Source organism: Drosophila mojavensis, unplaced genomic scaffold, assembly GCF_018153725.1.
Source record: "Drosophila mojavensis isolate 15081-1352.22 unplaced genomic scaffold, ASM1815372v1 contig_74, whole genome shotgun sequence".
Lineage (NCBI taxonomy): Eukaryota > Metazoa > Arthropoda > Insecta > Diptera > Drosophilidae > Drosophila > Drosophila mojavensis.
Window position 1 is genome coordinate 2,898,200 of NW_025318899.1, and position 15,622 is coordinate 2,913,821.

Sequence of the window (15,622 nt, forward strand, 5' to 3'; positions counted from 1 at the left end):
TATTGATTCTGAGTCTTGATTTCGGTTTTGATTGCTAACCGAACTGGTATCTAATAATCATAATTAATATACCTAAGCGGATTTCTTTTTTCAGATATTATAGATAACAAATATTATATTAGCATATTCAAACTTTAGGCGAATTACATTCTCAGCAAAACTTTGTGTACCTTATGAAGACCATCATCTTGCCGTCTATCAGTTACGTACATTTGAACAACAACAACAAAGAATTGTCTCAGATTGTCACCTTAAGAGCTTTGACCCTCCTACTGCCCCTTAAGCCCGTCCAACAATGGAAAAGAAAGCGGATATTAATTTTTACGCTCGTGCATGGCATTTGAATGCAATTTTTAATTTCCTCAAGTGCACTGCATATACCCTCTAACAAATGCTGCAAAAAGGTATGCTAAACGTAGCAAAAAATTTTGATGTAATGATAAAGTTGAGTTTGGTAAAATTAAGATGTATGGTTAGTATACAGAAGAATAAACTTCATCTGTTTCTTTATATATAGATTTAATCATATGAAGAGGCACTAACTTATGTTCCTTATAAATAGATTTAATCACAGCGTAATTTCTAGTCGTGCAATAATTTGTTATTGATTACTAAGTAGCCGCCCAGCTCTAGCCAATTTCCTTAGCAGCAGCATATGCCACGCCCGATTCCGGTAGCAGGTGGAAATCTTATAAGCACTCAAAATACAGCGACACAGTTGAGTGATAAATTGTAATTCATAATTTTATGTGTAACATGCAAATGCGATAGGTGATGGAAGTGAGAGATAGACTTATGTATATGTCATGACAAGATCTTAGCTCGATTCCAGCGAACATCAAAACTGAAATGGTTCCACAAAGACTATACGCGGTGCATTAAATTGAAAAGTGCATTTAAGTTGCAGTGTTGTAAAGTGAGATGAAATCCGTTTACAACTTGGCCTGCCGAACACTCACCAGAGAGAAACTTTGACTGTAAAAGGCATAATATGAGGTTGGAGTTCAAGCACTCTGCTACAAATCGAGTTTATCAGCGGCAACAAATCGAGGAGAGGAAGCGCACACATTCATTCATCATAAGAGACAGGCATATCCGGTCGCAGCCCCCATTCTGGAAATATTTGCATTTGTCTTAAGCTCACTCGCAAATCCTTGAAATCGACACACGCAGAGCACGAAGCGCAAAGAGATGAAAGTGGCGTAGTAAGAGCCAAAAGCCAATAAACAAAAGTCCCGCACACAACATCAACATCAGGGAAAGTAAATTCATTTTAGATTCGATTGCTGCGAACACCCTCAGCCAAATGGGAGACATGTGCAACATTTATCCTAGAAATAATCCAAGCCCGGCGCCAAAAGCCCCATAAGTCCAAACCGAATACACTCAGCCAGATTTGAGTGCAACTCCCGCTCCAGCAGCTCCGCCAGCGGCCTGGCATCTTGTCACAGTCAAATTGGAAGTCGAAGTCAAAGCATGCATTAGCATTGTTTACCTGACTCGGATCGAAGGATATGGCTGTAACAATAAAGCAATGAGTGAAACTGACAATTGTGCCAGGATATTACGAGACGGGCTTTTATGCTTAACTGTTGCTGCCAACGCCACCCCCATTTGATTTTTTACGAGCTTTAGTACTGCAGTCAACGTTCGATACGAGCCAAGTCATAAAATGCTTGCCAAAATCATTTTGGATACTTGACATACTATTTGTTTTTTGTTTGTTTGCTTTTTACATTTCGTTGAAGCCGGCCTCTCCAATTGATAGTTGAGCTTGACAATTTTGAATCGAGCGAGCGTGATGATTGTTAAAATGAAGACTGTTAATTTGTTAAGGTAGTGTTAGGGCATATTTTAGGGAAATTATATTATATGTGAGTGATAAATAATGTGGCAAATGTGCTCTAATAGGGTGTGCCCGATTAAGAGATACGCCCGAATTCTGTGCTGAGCTGCTATTCCAAGTATTTTGCTGATTGTAGGCATTGTATAGGGCAAGCAATATATGCACATACTTTACACTTTCTGCTAAAAGTAATGTAGATATTATATAACTAAAAAAAATATTAGAAATATTCATTATATATATAGTAAATTTCGATCAGGAAATATAGCTTTACATATCTATATACATACAAATTTTGATATGCTAACCTTACATATACATATGTTTATTTTGCATTACGATGGAAGCCTGTTGAGGTTGATCCCCATATATTCTCATAACACTTTGCAGTTTCACACATAACTTGGCACCTCGGTGAGTCCTAATTTATATGCAAATTGTTTCGTATAATTTTTTATCAGTTGCGCTTAACTCTTTAGCTTGCGTTATTTTGCTCTTATTTATTTATTTTTTTTTTTTTTTTTTTTTTGTTTATTTTGCATTATTCTGTTTCTTTACTTTTTTTTTGTTACTGCCGCAAGCGTGCGCCATTTAATAAACATCACATGAAGCAGAAGCAGCAGTAGCAGTGGCAGCAGCAGCAGCAGCGGCAGCGCCACTGCCAGCGGATGCTAAAAGTAACCAAAATAGCGTTAGCAACTTTTTAGTTCCCCTTGCCCTGGCAGATCCGCCTGAAGTCATGTCAAACAGGGCGACATTTGCAATAACGGAAAATAATATGCAAATGCAATTATGAATCGCATCGACAGCAAGTGAAGCGATAGCGCAGACCATAACACTTCTGACTGGCTATATCCCAGCAGTATCAGCAGCACATAGGGAGTGAGAGAGATAGAGCGAGAGAGAAAGAGAGGAAGAAATTGACTTTATGCATTTGGTTAAGTTAAAGCTTTCTTGCATAAAATATTCAGCTCATGTTAACCAGCTGGAAAGTAATATTTTAAATTGATCTATAGAAATGGAGCACAGCTTAAAGGACAGAAACTATTGGCTATTTAAACTGTCCTAAAACTTGACTATATAGACTTTTGATATCCCCTAAATATATAGCAAATTAAATACAAAAAATTAGTTTTCAGCTTAATATCCATGATGCGTTCAATCCCTAGAATATTGTGTTTGGTTAAATCTTGAATCTTAATTTTCTTGTAAATGTTTACTTAATTTCTCATTCTAGTTGAGTTATTGGCATTGAAAATAACTTGCAGCAATAATGCTTGGAATATTTAAAAAGACGATTTATAATGCTCGCACCTATGCTCCGCCACAGGACGTATACGTGTTGGGCATAGATAAAAATTGGTCGGCAGTGGCTAATCAGAGCAACTTATATGTGCCATAAATTAGAAGGCGACAGAACGGCATCCGTTAAACATTTTGCCGCCTGTGCAGCAGGCGGTGTGTCCCTTTGTGGTTGGGTGGGTGTAGCTTTGGCTAGTTGGCCATGACTCGGACTGACTCTCTCTCTCTCTCTGTCTCTCTCTCTCTCTCTCTCTTTCCTACTCAGCCCTCTTTCTGTGTGTAGACTGGGCTGATGCATGAAATGTAATAAATTTCGTTATCTATGCATTATTTATGCCGTAATTTGGTATTTTAGCCCAAAACCAGAAAAATGAAAAGCGTCAAGCGGCCTGGCAGCCATCCAAACAGCAGCGAGCCAGTCCATCTACCTATCTCACTCACACTGGCCCGCTGCCTTGCTCTCCCATTAAGCTTCGCCTCTCAACCAAAAATGGCGTTGGGTCAACATTACACATTTTCACCAATTTTCCTGTTACTTGTACACAGCATACATTGTCCGTATGTGCGTGTGTATGAGTGAGTGTGTGTGTGTGTATGTGTGTGTGTGTAAAGACGCATAAATAACACTTACAGCATTTCGTTTTTCAGATGTGTACATTATACATGCAGTATAGTATATTTATATATGTATATATATATAGTATATACATATAAAAATATATTTACTATATGTGTACTATTCAAGCGATAGTTTGTGCAGCTCTTAAGCTGTGACCACATTTTGTACTTTTAATACATATTTCAAGTTTTCCTTTTTAAATTTCTACGAATGAGTCTGGGTGTGCTTCGCTGCTGTGTCAAATATTAATTCACTTAAATTTTAAGTTTTAGCTGGATTAAACACTTGCATTTTTCAAATTCCTCAGATTCATGCAAATTGAAAAAGTTTGGAAATCCTTTTGTGAACAAATCTTAAAGGAAACACATTGAAATTTTTGAAAAAAACATTTATTTAAGTTAACTGTAAATAACGCATCTTAGGCAACGGGCAAATGAGCGCCTTGTGGCTGGAATCCGTTCTCATCGGCAATGTAGTTAACAGTGTATTGAACACCATCATCGCCGACAAACGTGAACGAACCCTTAACAGAAATAGCCTCATTCTCGGTTCCAACATTATTCAGCTGGCCCTGAGCTTGGGCTGCAGTACCATCGGATGTCTCAAAACTGCAGAAAGGAAATAAAAAGGATTAGTAAATAATATCAACTATGGTATTGATGAACACTTACGCATAATTGAAGTTTTCGGGTCCAACATCCGACTCCGACCTCAAAATCTGTGCCTCCTGAACAGGTGCAGCATTAAGGTGCGCAACAACGGCGAAGAGAGCGACGAAAGCGATCAGGAATTTCATTTTTAGTTGAGGTTGTAGCGCGTTTGAGATATCAAAGGTAACTATGCTAACGTCTGCTCATCGGAGCCGTATTTATATCAAAGTTTTAAAACTCTTTGCAGTAGACCAAACTAGTTTTATAGTTTAATATTGAAAGCAAAAATGCTTTAATGTTAATGAATAGTTTAAAACTTGTTATAAGATTTTATGGACTTCACAAGGCGAAGGCGTGCAGACAAATAAACTAAAATACACATGAAGATAATCTGTGCATATATTATAGATATTTTTATAAATAATGTGAATTATTTGCGGCGATTTTTGATGACTATAAATTTATTTAAAGTGCAGCTCAGATCTGATTCTATCTCTCTTGCACTCAGACGATTTCTTTGTTTTTGCATCAATTAGCAACTATTATTGGTGTTTAAAACATGTTTTACCATTATCGCTGGAACTTTACACCTCACGCCTCATGTCTGCATATGCTTATGTATATATAATATATATATATATGTACTTGTGTCCACTATCACTTTCAGCTTAGAGATAAGCAATCGGTTGACAACCGGCACACTCTGCGTGATCTTGACCAGACTCAAGTCTGGTCCCAAATCTAGACTGACCAAGGTTATGGCTATACCAATAGCTGTTTGACTACTCTGTCATCTTCTTCAAATATATATTTGTTCAGCTTAACATTTTTTTCTTTGTTTTTAATTAGTGGTTTCAATTTTGTTATCATCGAAACGAAATCAAGCAATTTTTTAGATTATTGTAATTTTCGTAAAAAATTTTTGCTTTATTTAAAATTTCTATTTTTGTACAAAATTATCATCTGATTAGAGGTTCGATAATAAATCGATGTAAAAATATTAAACATAAAATAAATATTCATTTGCGTGTATTTCTTTCTTATTTTTATTTTTATTTCAATATATTAAATTATATTTTAAATTAATTTTTATTCAATATTTTTTATCCGATTTAATTATATCAAATCTATTTTTATGGCATATGTGATTACTATTTTTTTTTTCTTTTTTAATATTTACTTAATTATTTTATTTTTATTTTTTTTATTTATATGGGACACTTTTTTAATTATAAATTTAAAAAAAAATTGTCGTCTTTTCCAATTAGCGAAATTTTGAAAAAAAAATGAATAAAAAGAATTTTTGTTTACTAGTAGGTATTAATAAATACATATGTCGGTGTAGATTGTATTAAGTTATTCAATATAACTCCATAATGGACTCTACTACGATATGTTCAGATGTAGCTGTTTCTCGTTTAAGATATCGAAAGTAAAAGCTAACTGAACCGTTATTTATGTGAAAGTGCTTAGAGAATCTACCTTCAGCTGTGTTTTAATAATAATGATTGTAGCTTTCAAGCCAATGTCAGCTATAGCACTATGTCTATGTGCACCAGGCAATCTGTAGGGAGTTCAAAATTATAAGCAGGTCAAGTTTTTAAAAAACATTTATTAAATTTAATTTATTTAGGTTTTAAGGAAACGCATCTTAGGCAACAGGTGCGACGGGCAAGTGAGCGCCTTGTGGCTGGAATCCGTTCTCATCGGCAATGTATTGAACAGTGTATTGAACACCATCATCGCCGACAAACGAGTACGAGCCCTTAACAGAAATAGCCTCATTCTCGGTTCCAACATTATTCAGCTGGCCCTGAGCTTGGGCTGCAGTACCATCGGATGTCTCAAAACTGTAGAAAGGAAATAAAAAGGATTAGTAAATAACTTAAGGTATGGTATGTATGAACACTTACGCGTAGTTGAAGTTTTCGGGTCCAACATCCGAATCCAACCTCAAAATCTGTACGTCTGCCTGCTGTTGTGCACTGAGGGGTGCAGCATTAAGGTGTGCCACAACGGCGAAGAGAGCGACGAAAGCAATCAGGAATTTCATTTTTAGTTGAGGTTGTAGCGCGTTTGAGATATCAAAGGTAACTATGCTAACATCTGCTCATCGGCGCCGTATTTATATGAAATTGATCAAATATATTTGCATTTCGCAAAGGCTGTTGCTTCCGAAATCTGCTCTGGGCGATTTCAAGGTCAACAATTATTAATGAAGAACCGCTCAGAGAAATAACTTGTTTTTTATTTCTACTAAAACTATTTCTATTGAATAGTTTGACTGCTTAGTTTGGTAAAGAAGAAAAAATAACAACAATAAATAAAACTAGTTTATTGGCGATATAACAAAAGTTGAGACGAAAATACCAAATAACATATCGCCAAAATGAACTCGAATCATGCATATTTATTAAACAAACAAGTATTAAAATTAGTCTACGGGCTCCAATGTAAATGTGATTAGCACTTTAATGAAGTTCAAGTTTATATATGCTGGACAAACTATGCAAACTCGTTTAAATGATGGTTTTTGTTGTCTACAGTATCATCGATGGTATAGACCTAAATATCGAAGTGTATCGAGGTGTAACAAATTAATACATCCATGATAAGTCTTGATTGCAATAGGTATATGAGATAAAAGTGAGAGTAACTACGGCAACTATATGATATTGTATATTAGAGTACTATGAATGGAATTTGGTAAGCAAAATTTTATTATATATAATATATAATAATAATAATAATGAGACTATGCATGATGGAAGAGTGCGAATGAAGTAACAAATAATATATCTCAATTATACATAATATACCATACTGGAAAAAACAACTAGAAAAGAACTGACTGAAAATATGCTATACTAAATAATCTTTAAATCTTTGTACATATGTATATATATCTATATTATAGCTCAGCTTTGATTTGGTAGCTATATATTATATACACTTCGGTTTACGCTCTTGATTGAAGATGTTTCATAGGGTTTCTTTTCAATTCTTTGTGCATTTTCTCAAAATGCATTTAACTCACTTTGTCATAGTCAGTAAATTTGAAATGTCATTGCGACTTTCAGCTGTCGAGTGGGAGGCACAACCTTGTGTCTCTCATGTACAGCACACAGACACGTAAACATGTCCTATACAAGGCTAGACGGTCACTCGTCGGGAGTACGAGGGCGAGTGAAAGAACTGTCAGTCACAGTCGACTTTGTGGTCCAACTGCCCTTAAGTCATATATCATGTATAGAGCTTAGATAGCTGACTTTTCCCTTTTTCTAAAGCGATAGAGAATGTCAAATAGGATAACAACAAATAATATAATAGGAATGAAATTAATTCTCATATCATCATATATAGAGACTGTAAGCTGATCTGAAATAAGAATTATAAATTTTGTATATATTGATATCCGCTTGCTTCTTTATATATTTAGTTAAAGCTTAAGCTTCTTTCTCATTTTTGCCCCATCTTCAGCTCAGGTACTGATTCCATCATATTTATTGTTGCAATCAGGTTTTGAATAACTGGCTGAGCTTTAAGCCGCTGGGTCTCATTCAATTTGTCGTCAGCGCAGTTCACCTGTTCGCACATAAATTATTTCTTATCAATGCGAACGAAGTGACCACAGAAAACTTTTCTGTTTTTTTTTTTTCGACCAAAATTGCAGCGTTTTCTATCTGCAATTTCAATCGTTTCTACTTCTGTTGCCTCATTTTTAGTTTTTTTTGTCACTCGATAATTTGTAGATGTTCTTCGTGCTGTCGTAAATTGTCTTTGGCAGGCCAACAGGCTGTCTGGACGGTTTTCGAGTCTGTGCCAAAAAAAAAAAAAAAAAAAGAATAGAAGAAAAACCAGAAACTTTAGTCCAAGACGCGCTGGGCGCGACAGCCAAATCAACAAGCAATTGTTGCTGGTAAAACACGTCGATGTCCGCTGAATAACCCCATGCCCCTGCCCCCACCTTTCCTTCATCGTGGCTGCCCGGCAACCCCGGTTAAAGTCGATAAAGATTACAGCGCAGCAGGCAGCGGAAAACTTTTTAATTTTATAAAAACAAAACGGGGAACAGTTGAACTGCAAGACAAACCACAGCAAAACAAGAAGAAGAAGCTAGAGTGTGAAAAAAAATATATATGTATATACATGCATCAAAAATATACCCCAAAAATATATATACCTTAGACTTTCTAAAAATTTAACACAAATCTTATCTGATTAACAAATCTGAAATACAAGGATTCATTAAGCTCTCTTTATTTAGCTCAGGACTCAAAGACATAACATAGAAGAATTTATAAATACTCTAAAACAAATATGTGTATTATATTTTCAGAAGATTTTAAATGGGCGTTGTATGATATATTTAATTAAATTAATTAACAAAGTAGCTAATATAACTAAATTTTAAGAAATCTATATTTTATGCTTTGTAGGTAAAGCCCATGCTCTTGGTATGTGTATACAATTTGATATATAAAAATATTAATAATCGTACAAAATATATATAAAAAAAAAAATGATTTCCGATGTCTGTTATATAAGAGTTTTATATAAATTCACGTGAAGCAACACTTCTACTGCAATCCTTATGCATAGGTTGACTAACTGTAACTGTAATTGAAGCAATATAGGTGATAACCATAAATATATTGGTTTCATATATTTATGAATGTATTACGAATGCCACAAGAACTGTTCTGAGTCTTAGCCATAGTCTTCACTTTTTGCTTTTCAGAACTCCGTTACATTGAAATATGACTGTTATACAGTTTGCAAAAGCTTAAAGGCCTCATATACCAAGCTTTTGTCTTGGCTTAGTTTTATACACACATATATCAGAGCTTTCCCACGGATATTGCGCAGCTTTGAAATGTCCCAAAGAAAACCGTTATTTTTATGCTTTTATATGCTGAAAGCTGTGACAGTAAGAGCTTTAAAAGCTTGGCATACATCCTTCCCTGTAGATTTTTTGGGATATTCATTCAGCGCACATACCAAAAGCTCTTAAAGAAAACATACCAAAATTTTGCGATTTAAAAAAAAAAAAAAGACAAAACAACAATAACAATTGTTTCTAGGCTAAAATGCATTTGGGGCCGAGTCGAATTTTGGCCACTAATTGAAATTCTTTATTTATCAGGTTACTGTCCATGAGGCTGCACTCACTGTGTGTCTGGCTCTGTCCGATTGTCTCTTTATGGCGCATAGCTCCCACAGTCATGGACCTCAATCGCGTGCCCCTGGCCGAAACGTTTTTCATTTATTTGTTTTGCTTTGGGTGGGCGGTGGCGGGTTGGCTTTCCATTCAATTTCCTCCCGCCACATGACGCGCATGCAAAACAAAAGAAGAATTGTAATGAAATTTGAAAACTGCAACAACAGCAACGGAGCAGAGAGATAACCGTGCAGCGGGGGCGGGGTATATATGGACAAAATATCATCTAAAAGGCAAAACAACTTCAAATGTAACCTTGATTTTAGTCAAATGCAAAGAGTTTTCTTTTTTTTTTTTTTTGATATTCAAATGTGACATAATCGAGATGTTTTCCTATCTAGTATTTTCCGCTAGAAATACGACAAAAGCATAGCATATATGTGTGTGTTTGTGTGTCTGTTCTATCATTATAAACATCAAATATTTCGATGTAAATGTCAAATGCTTCAAATTTAGCATCAAAAAACGCTGAATGCTTCAATTATTGTTGCCAGCTCTATGCAGCTGTGTACATGTATTTATATATATATATGTATAGTATGCATGTGTGTGTGTCAACTGTCAACCTTTGTCAGTCCATTTGCTTGTGAAATGCTAATCCTATAAGAGCGACAGTCTCGTATGCGTCGTTTAATCAGTGAAAATCACAAAATGCGAGACAACACCGGAAACTTCTCATTCTCTGTATGTGTGTATGCGTGTGTTACGACTGCAAAATTCCATTTCCGTTACACACACACATAATGAGATATATGTGTGGGAAAGAACAATTCAGCATATATATAATACAACGTGATTATTATAATGATAATCTTAACAGCAAGAATCCGGTTTTTTGAACCAGAATGCGGTTTGCTGTCTGAGAGGCCTGGGCATCGATTTGAACTCTTACTCTCTATAATGATACGTAATAAATAGGTTTATAAATATGCTTATATGGTCTATGATGGATAATTTCTTGCCGTAAAATATGCATTTGATCAAATAATCGAAAATCGGCGAGAACACAAGGAACAGAGAGTAGACAATAAAACCTGACAGTCGATGAATTCTTAATGAAAATATGAAAACGGAAATGAAATAATTATAGAATTTACTATCTATTTTCCACGTACGTGCTCTGAAATCCCATTTAAATGCGAATTCAGGGCTTGAGGTTTCTTTAATTTCCCTAAACCAAAAAAAAAAGTCCATTTCCGTTATATTTGCATTCACTTCAGCAGCTACCTCAAGCATTTCAATATTGACAATAACAGCAACAACAAGTGCCATTTGTTTGGGGCTCATGCCCCACAACGACGACGACGACGACGACATCGCACCGCATCATTATCATTGGCCGTTAGAGCCATGTTCGCGGTTGAAATAGCCAATTACTGCAGGAAACCATTAGCGTTCGTATCAGTGTCGTCAATCTAAGTACTTCCGGCCAGGCTGCAGACGCCCCCAAATTCAAACAGAAGCAGTCGAGGCAGAAGTGTGCTGCCAGAAATGGCCACCTTCTAGTGGGCATGGCAAACAGCAAAAAGGCGAAAACCATGAACAGAAATATGCTCACTTCATTGGTGAATATCTGTTTGTATATATAGGTATATTAAGTATCTAGTCTAATCAATGACAAATTTAAAAGAAATTGAAAAAAAATAAAAATAAAAATACGAATAATGTTATGAACTAATTACATCTTAAATAAAATTATTTCTAGTGAAATGGTTAGCTCCAAAAATGTTTAGAAATTATTATTGACATTTTGATCGAATTTCTTATTCAAATCTCTCATCCGTAAGGAATCGTGTTAACTTAATATTAATAAGTAAAACAGACAATTAATGAAACCATTTCCCGTTTTATTGAACTCAAGATTTTTAACCGATTTATTGTTACTTAAAAATCTACTCACATCTCAAGGCGTCATTTGAAATTCTAGTCGAACAGGTATATAATATATATTAGAAACTGAAAACTATTTATAGTTAATGGATGTTTCGTATTTGTCATGCATATTCACACGTGCTAAAACTTGTGGCCTTGTTGCCTATTGGATTTATTCTTATCGTTTGTAGCCTTATGGTAACAGCAGCTTTGAGATGAGATGAAATTTGACGAGTTTTAATGCTAAGAAAAAACACCAGATGGAAATCTACAAGTATGTAGCATAAACTGGTTTAGTTTCTACGTAACCGAAATAAAGTTAAAAGATCGTTTGTCAACATCTTGTATATTGGAATAAAATTACTTTCGACTTGAAACTCTAGGCACTCGGCCGGCCTAAATTTGTAGAGCCAGATCAGAGGATAGAAAGTTGTACGAATACATTTAACTATAATGGTGTATAGTTTCGTATTGATCTTTATTCTTCTGAGCCCAGGTTTATATACCCAGACTCATGCATATTTTCAACCCTTAAATCTAGTGCCTACTGATGAGTGCATAAAGCTCAGCATTGGTCTATTATATATTCTTATCTATCGCTGGGTTTGTAATGCTCAGCGTTCGTCTCTTACATATTCTGACTCTGGGGTTGCAAGGGTTAGTGTTCATCTGTCTATTTATAGAGTCCGTACATGTGATCCCTATATTTTCCCCTATATTGTCCCATCGCACTACCTGCTAATCGTTGAGTGCGTTGGAGGCATATATACGATCATCGCATATTCGTATGTTCATGCCTGAACAAAAGGCGAAAAGTCGAGTTTTTGGTATTTATACTCTTTGAGTTTCTCTCGTGATTGAATATGCGGAGATCGCTTGCTATCTCTATGAAAGCTAACAAAGCTATAGCGCCTGATCCATGCAATAGACGGGGTATTCACTAGTCTGGCAGCAGCAACTGGGGCACTTTCTTTTACTATTCGTGGTCGACAATATTTATTAAAAGTAGATTTACAAATTTTGAAAATAATACTATAATCTTATAAACAATTCAAAAGCCGAATGTACAATGTGCATGCCAATACAGCTATAAGCATTTATATGTGGACAGGGTATACAATATACACACACACGCACACACACACACACGCATTACACGCTGGCAATCTAATGCGCACAACACTATAATGTGTAGTGTATGCACAACGTGTAGCATACTTATGAGAGCTACAACAACAAAAATAACAACAACAACAAGAGCGGCAACTCTTGCCATTAGCTGCGAAACTGCTGCCTGTAGATGAAGCCTCATCATTTGCTCGTTTTACACACACACACACACATCTCTCTATATATGTATATGTATTAGAAACGTCGCTCAGGTGTGCTGTGCTCTGCTCTGTATCCCAGGCCAGTTTGATAACTGTACTCGCCATGTACCGGGCTGCTAACTGGTTACATTAGACTGGGGGAAACAGAACAATTCAACCTGCTCTTTTGGCATACTAAACAGCAGGAGCAACAGCAGGAACAGCAGGAGCAGCAGGAGCAGCAGCAGCAGCAGCGGCAGCATCATCATTAACACTCCAACACCAGCAACAACAGCAACTATGAGCTTACCACCTTTGTTGTTGCTGCTACTGTTTTTGCTGTTGTTGTTGTTGTGTGCGCGGTATAAATTTATAAAAATTTCATGTGCCAAATAATTACAATTAACATGAGTTCTTAATTAAGAGCTGCTGCTGTCGCTGCTGCTGGTGTTGGTGTTGTTGTTGCTGCTGTCGTCCTTGTTGCTGTTAATAGGCTCGTTCATTTGCCATCGCCTCGTCGTCGTCGTCGTCGTCATCGTCGTCTCTCTGTTTTTACCTTTAATGCAATACAACACATTCGGCTGCGCTCGGTGCGGTTCGTTAAATTTCAGCCCCAAATCTGCCCCACCCAAGCCCCCACTCCCCCTTTTTTTTTTTGGCTGACTGCTGCTGCCTGCTTAATTTTCTGCCTACCAGCAATATTTTTTGCTCGCTTTTTTTTGCAATTGAAGTGTCGATATTTTATGTGTTGTTCGTTCGCTTAATTAAAAATGCCAAAGGTTAACGCATGCGACCCATCGCCCTCTCTATCTCTTCTCTCTCTCGCTCCCGCTCTTTCTGTCTCGCTCAACAGCTCGCACGCTTATGAATTTCATTTATTTGAAGCACATTTGCTTTTGTTATTGTTGCTTTTTGTGTGGCTTTGCATTAGCTTTTCTGTTTCTGTTCAGTTGCTGGCTTTGCGTGTGTTTTTGTTGCAGTTTTTAATCCGCTTTGGGTAGAAAAGTTTAATCAAAGTCCTAAAAGCAGTTGCACTGTGGCTCAAAAGTAATGTAAAATTTCAGTAGATAATTTTGGGCATTAATGGGCAAAGAGAGTTTTTGTAGGTAAAAATGTTTTCAGCTGTTGTTTTCTTAAATTTTTTAAATTTATTTTGAAGACTCAAGATTTCCTTGTACATAGTTTATTAATCAACTCCATCAAAAAGCTTTGCTTGCCTTTATTGTTTCATGACAAAGAACATCTATTAAACATCACATTCTGCTTTTATTCATCGATCTATTACATCCATCATTCTATCTCTCAGATCCACATTTATGCATATAAAAATATGCAAAATATGAAATCTTTAGATTAGTTTTGTAAATCATTTCGTCACAAAATAATCATCATTTCTCTAGCCTTTCATATTTTCTGCAACTTTGCCCCACTGTGCTGCGATATTATTTATGTTAACGTTTAGTTGAATTTCTGAAAACTTTGACACGACTTTATTAATAGCAGCTGGACGTTGAGTTATGTAGCTTGTGCGTTTTGCATGCCAAACTATTTTGGATTTGAGCCATGTTTTGCGGAGTGGCTTCGCAGGTTGGCTGGCTTTGTAGCTAGCCAAACTGCAGTTGGGGCCAAATAAACTTTTGTTAACTCTGACATAGTTCGTTCAGAGCAGCGTTATGAAGCCGGAAGTTACAGTAGTTCATTGTTCAGAGCTGAATGACAGGGCGATGGTCGATGGTAATGTTCAGTGCAGCAAAAGGGCATTATCAAGTTTGTATTTAGGGTAAGATTTAGAGTTAGGGTGAGAGTGAGGGTTAGGGTTAGGGTTAAGCACTTAATGCTCAATGAGTCAGGCGAATGCTTGAGAACACATAATATTTGTGGATCTATGAACTCTAGCTTGAATTCTAGCTGTAAAGTACAGGGTATATGTAGGCTTGCTAGCCAATGCTCGTCCAAGCTGATGAGAGATCAGACAGCGCTCACACCTACGTTTGATAGACAGGAGCAAGTGTAGCTCCAGCTGGGTGTGAGCTAGTTGACCAACTGAACTGCAAGCTAGAAAGAGACGGGACAGGACAGCACGGGAATAAAGAAAGAGACGGGAATAGGTGGAGGGACTGGGCCAAACCGATGTGGAAGTCAGTGACAGGAGCTGGCGAGAGTGAATGGCAGGAGCAAACAAAAGCGAAAAAGCAAGGTAAAGCGGAGCTAAGGGACGAACAAGATAAAGAGAGCGAGTGAGTGGAATGGGAATTGAGGGAGGAATGTGAGCAAAGCTGAGCTCGGTTAGAAAAACCTAGCGACCGACTGGCTGACATAAATATGTAAACAAATGTCAAAATGACAGGCACACATAGAGACATATTTCAATGCGAATATGAGTGCTGACTAGTAAGAAATGTGAGTGTGTGTGCGTGTGTGTAAGTTGTTGTTCACATTCTGCAATGCAGAATATGAAAAATGCATGACAAACGGCCCCAAACACGAGCGGACATGCAAAGACCCAAAAACTGGAAATTGTATAAAAACGCGCAAATATTTTACACACACACACACACACACACATACAGGTGCGCACACATACAGCGTATGTGGATATCTAACAGATGCGTACGTTTGTTAAGTATAGTTGGATGTCGCCAGGGAGAGGGTGGGAGGGCGGTAGGAGTGGACGGGTATGCTATATGATGCCGTTAAAGGCTCTGCTCAGATGGAGGCCCAGCAGCCACAGACAGCGCTGTGCTGGCCATGGCTGCCACCTGCCTCTCCACCTGTGCCCTGATGTGGGCAAGGTGAGGCTGT

General features: G+C 36.9%; 2 protein-coding genes across 3 annotated transcripts; both read right to left on the reverse strand.

Moving 5' to 3' along the window:
• Positions 1-4,143: 4,143 nt before the first annotated feature.
• Positions 4,144-4,573, reverse strand: LOC6581250 (larval cuticle protein 65Ag1-like). The gene is made up of 2 exons (XM_032731180.2): positions 4,439-4,573; positions 4,144-4,375 (listed from the first exon to the last, which is right to left on the reverse strand). Exons 1-2 carry the CDS (start codon positions 4,561-4,563, stop codon positions 4,186-4,188), a joined length of 315 nt encoding a protein of 104 aa, XP_032587071.1. The 5' UTR covers positions 4,564-4,573; the 3' UTR covers positions 4,144-4,185.
• LOC6581251 (larval cuticle protein 65Ag1) lies at positions 4,144-6,526 on the reverse strand. Of its 2 annotated transcripts, XM_032731179.2 has the most exons (3): positions 6,331-6,526; positions 6,101-6,267; positions 4,144-4,208 (listed from the first exon to the last, which is right to left on the reverse strand). In XM_032731179.2, the coding sequence occupies exons 1-3, from the start codon at positions 6,468-6,470 to the stop codon at positions 4,186-4,188; spliced, it is 330 nt and encodes a 109-aa protein (XP_032587070.1). In that variant the 5' UTR covers positions 6,471-6,526; the 3' UTR covers positions 4,144-4,185. The 2 variants fall into 2 exon arrangements, with proteins under 2 accessions (XP_032587070.1, XP_002006993.1); XM_002006957.4 differs by lacking the exon at positions 4,144-4,208 and having other exon boundaries at positions 6,015-6,267.
• Positions 6,527-15,622: the final 9,096 nt, after the last annotated feature.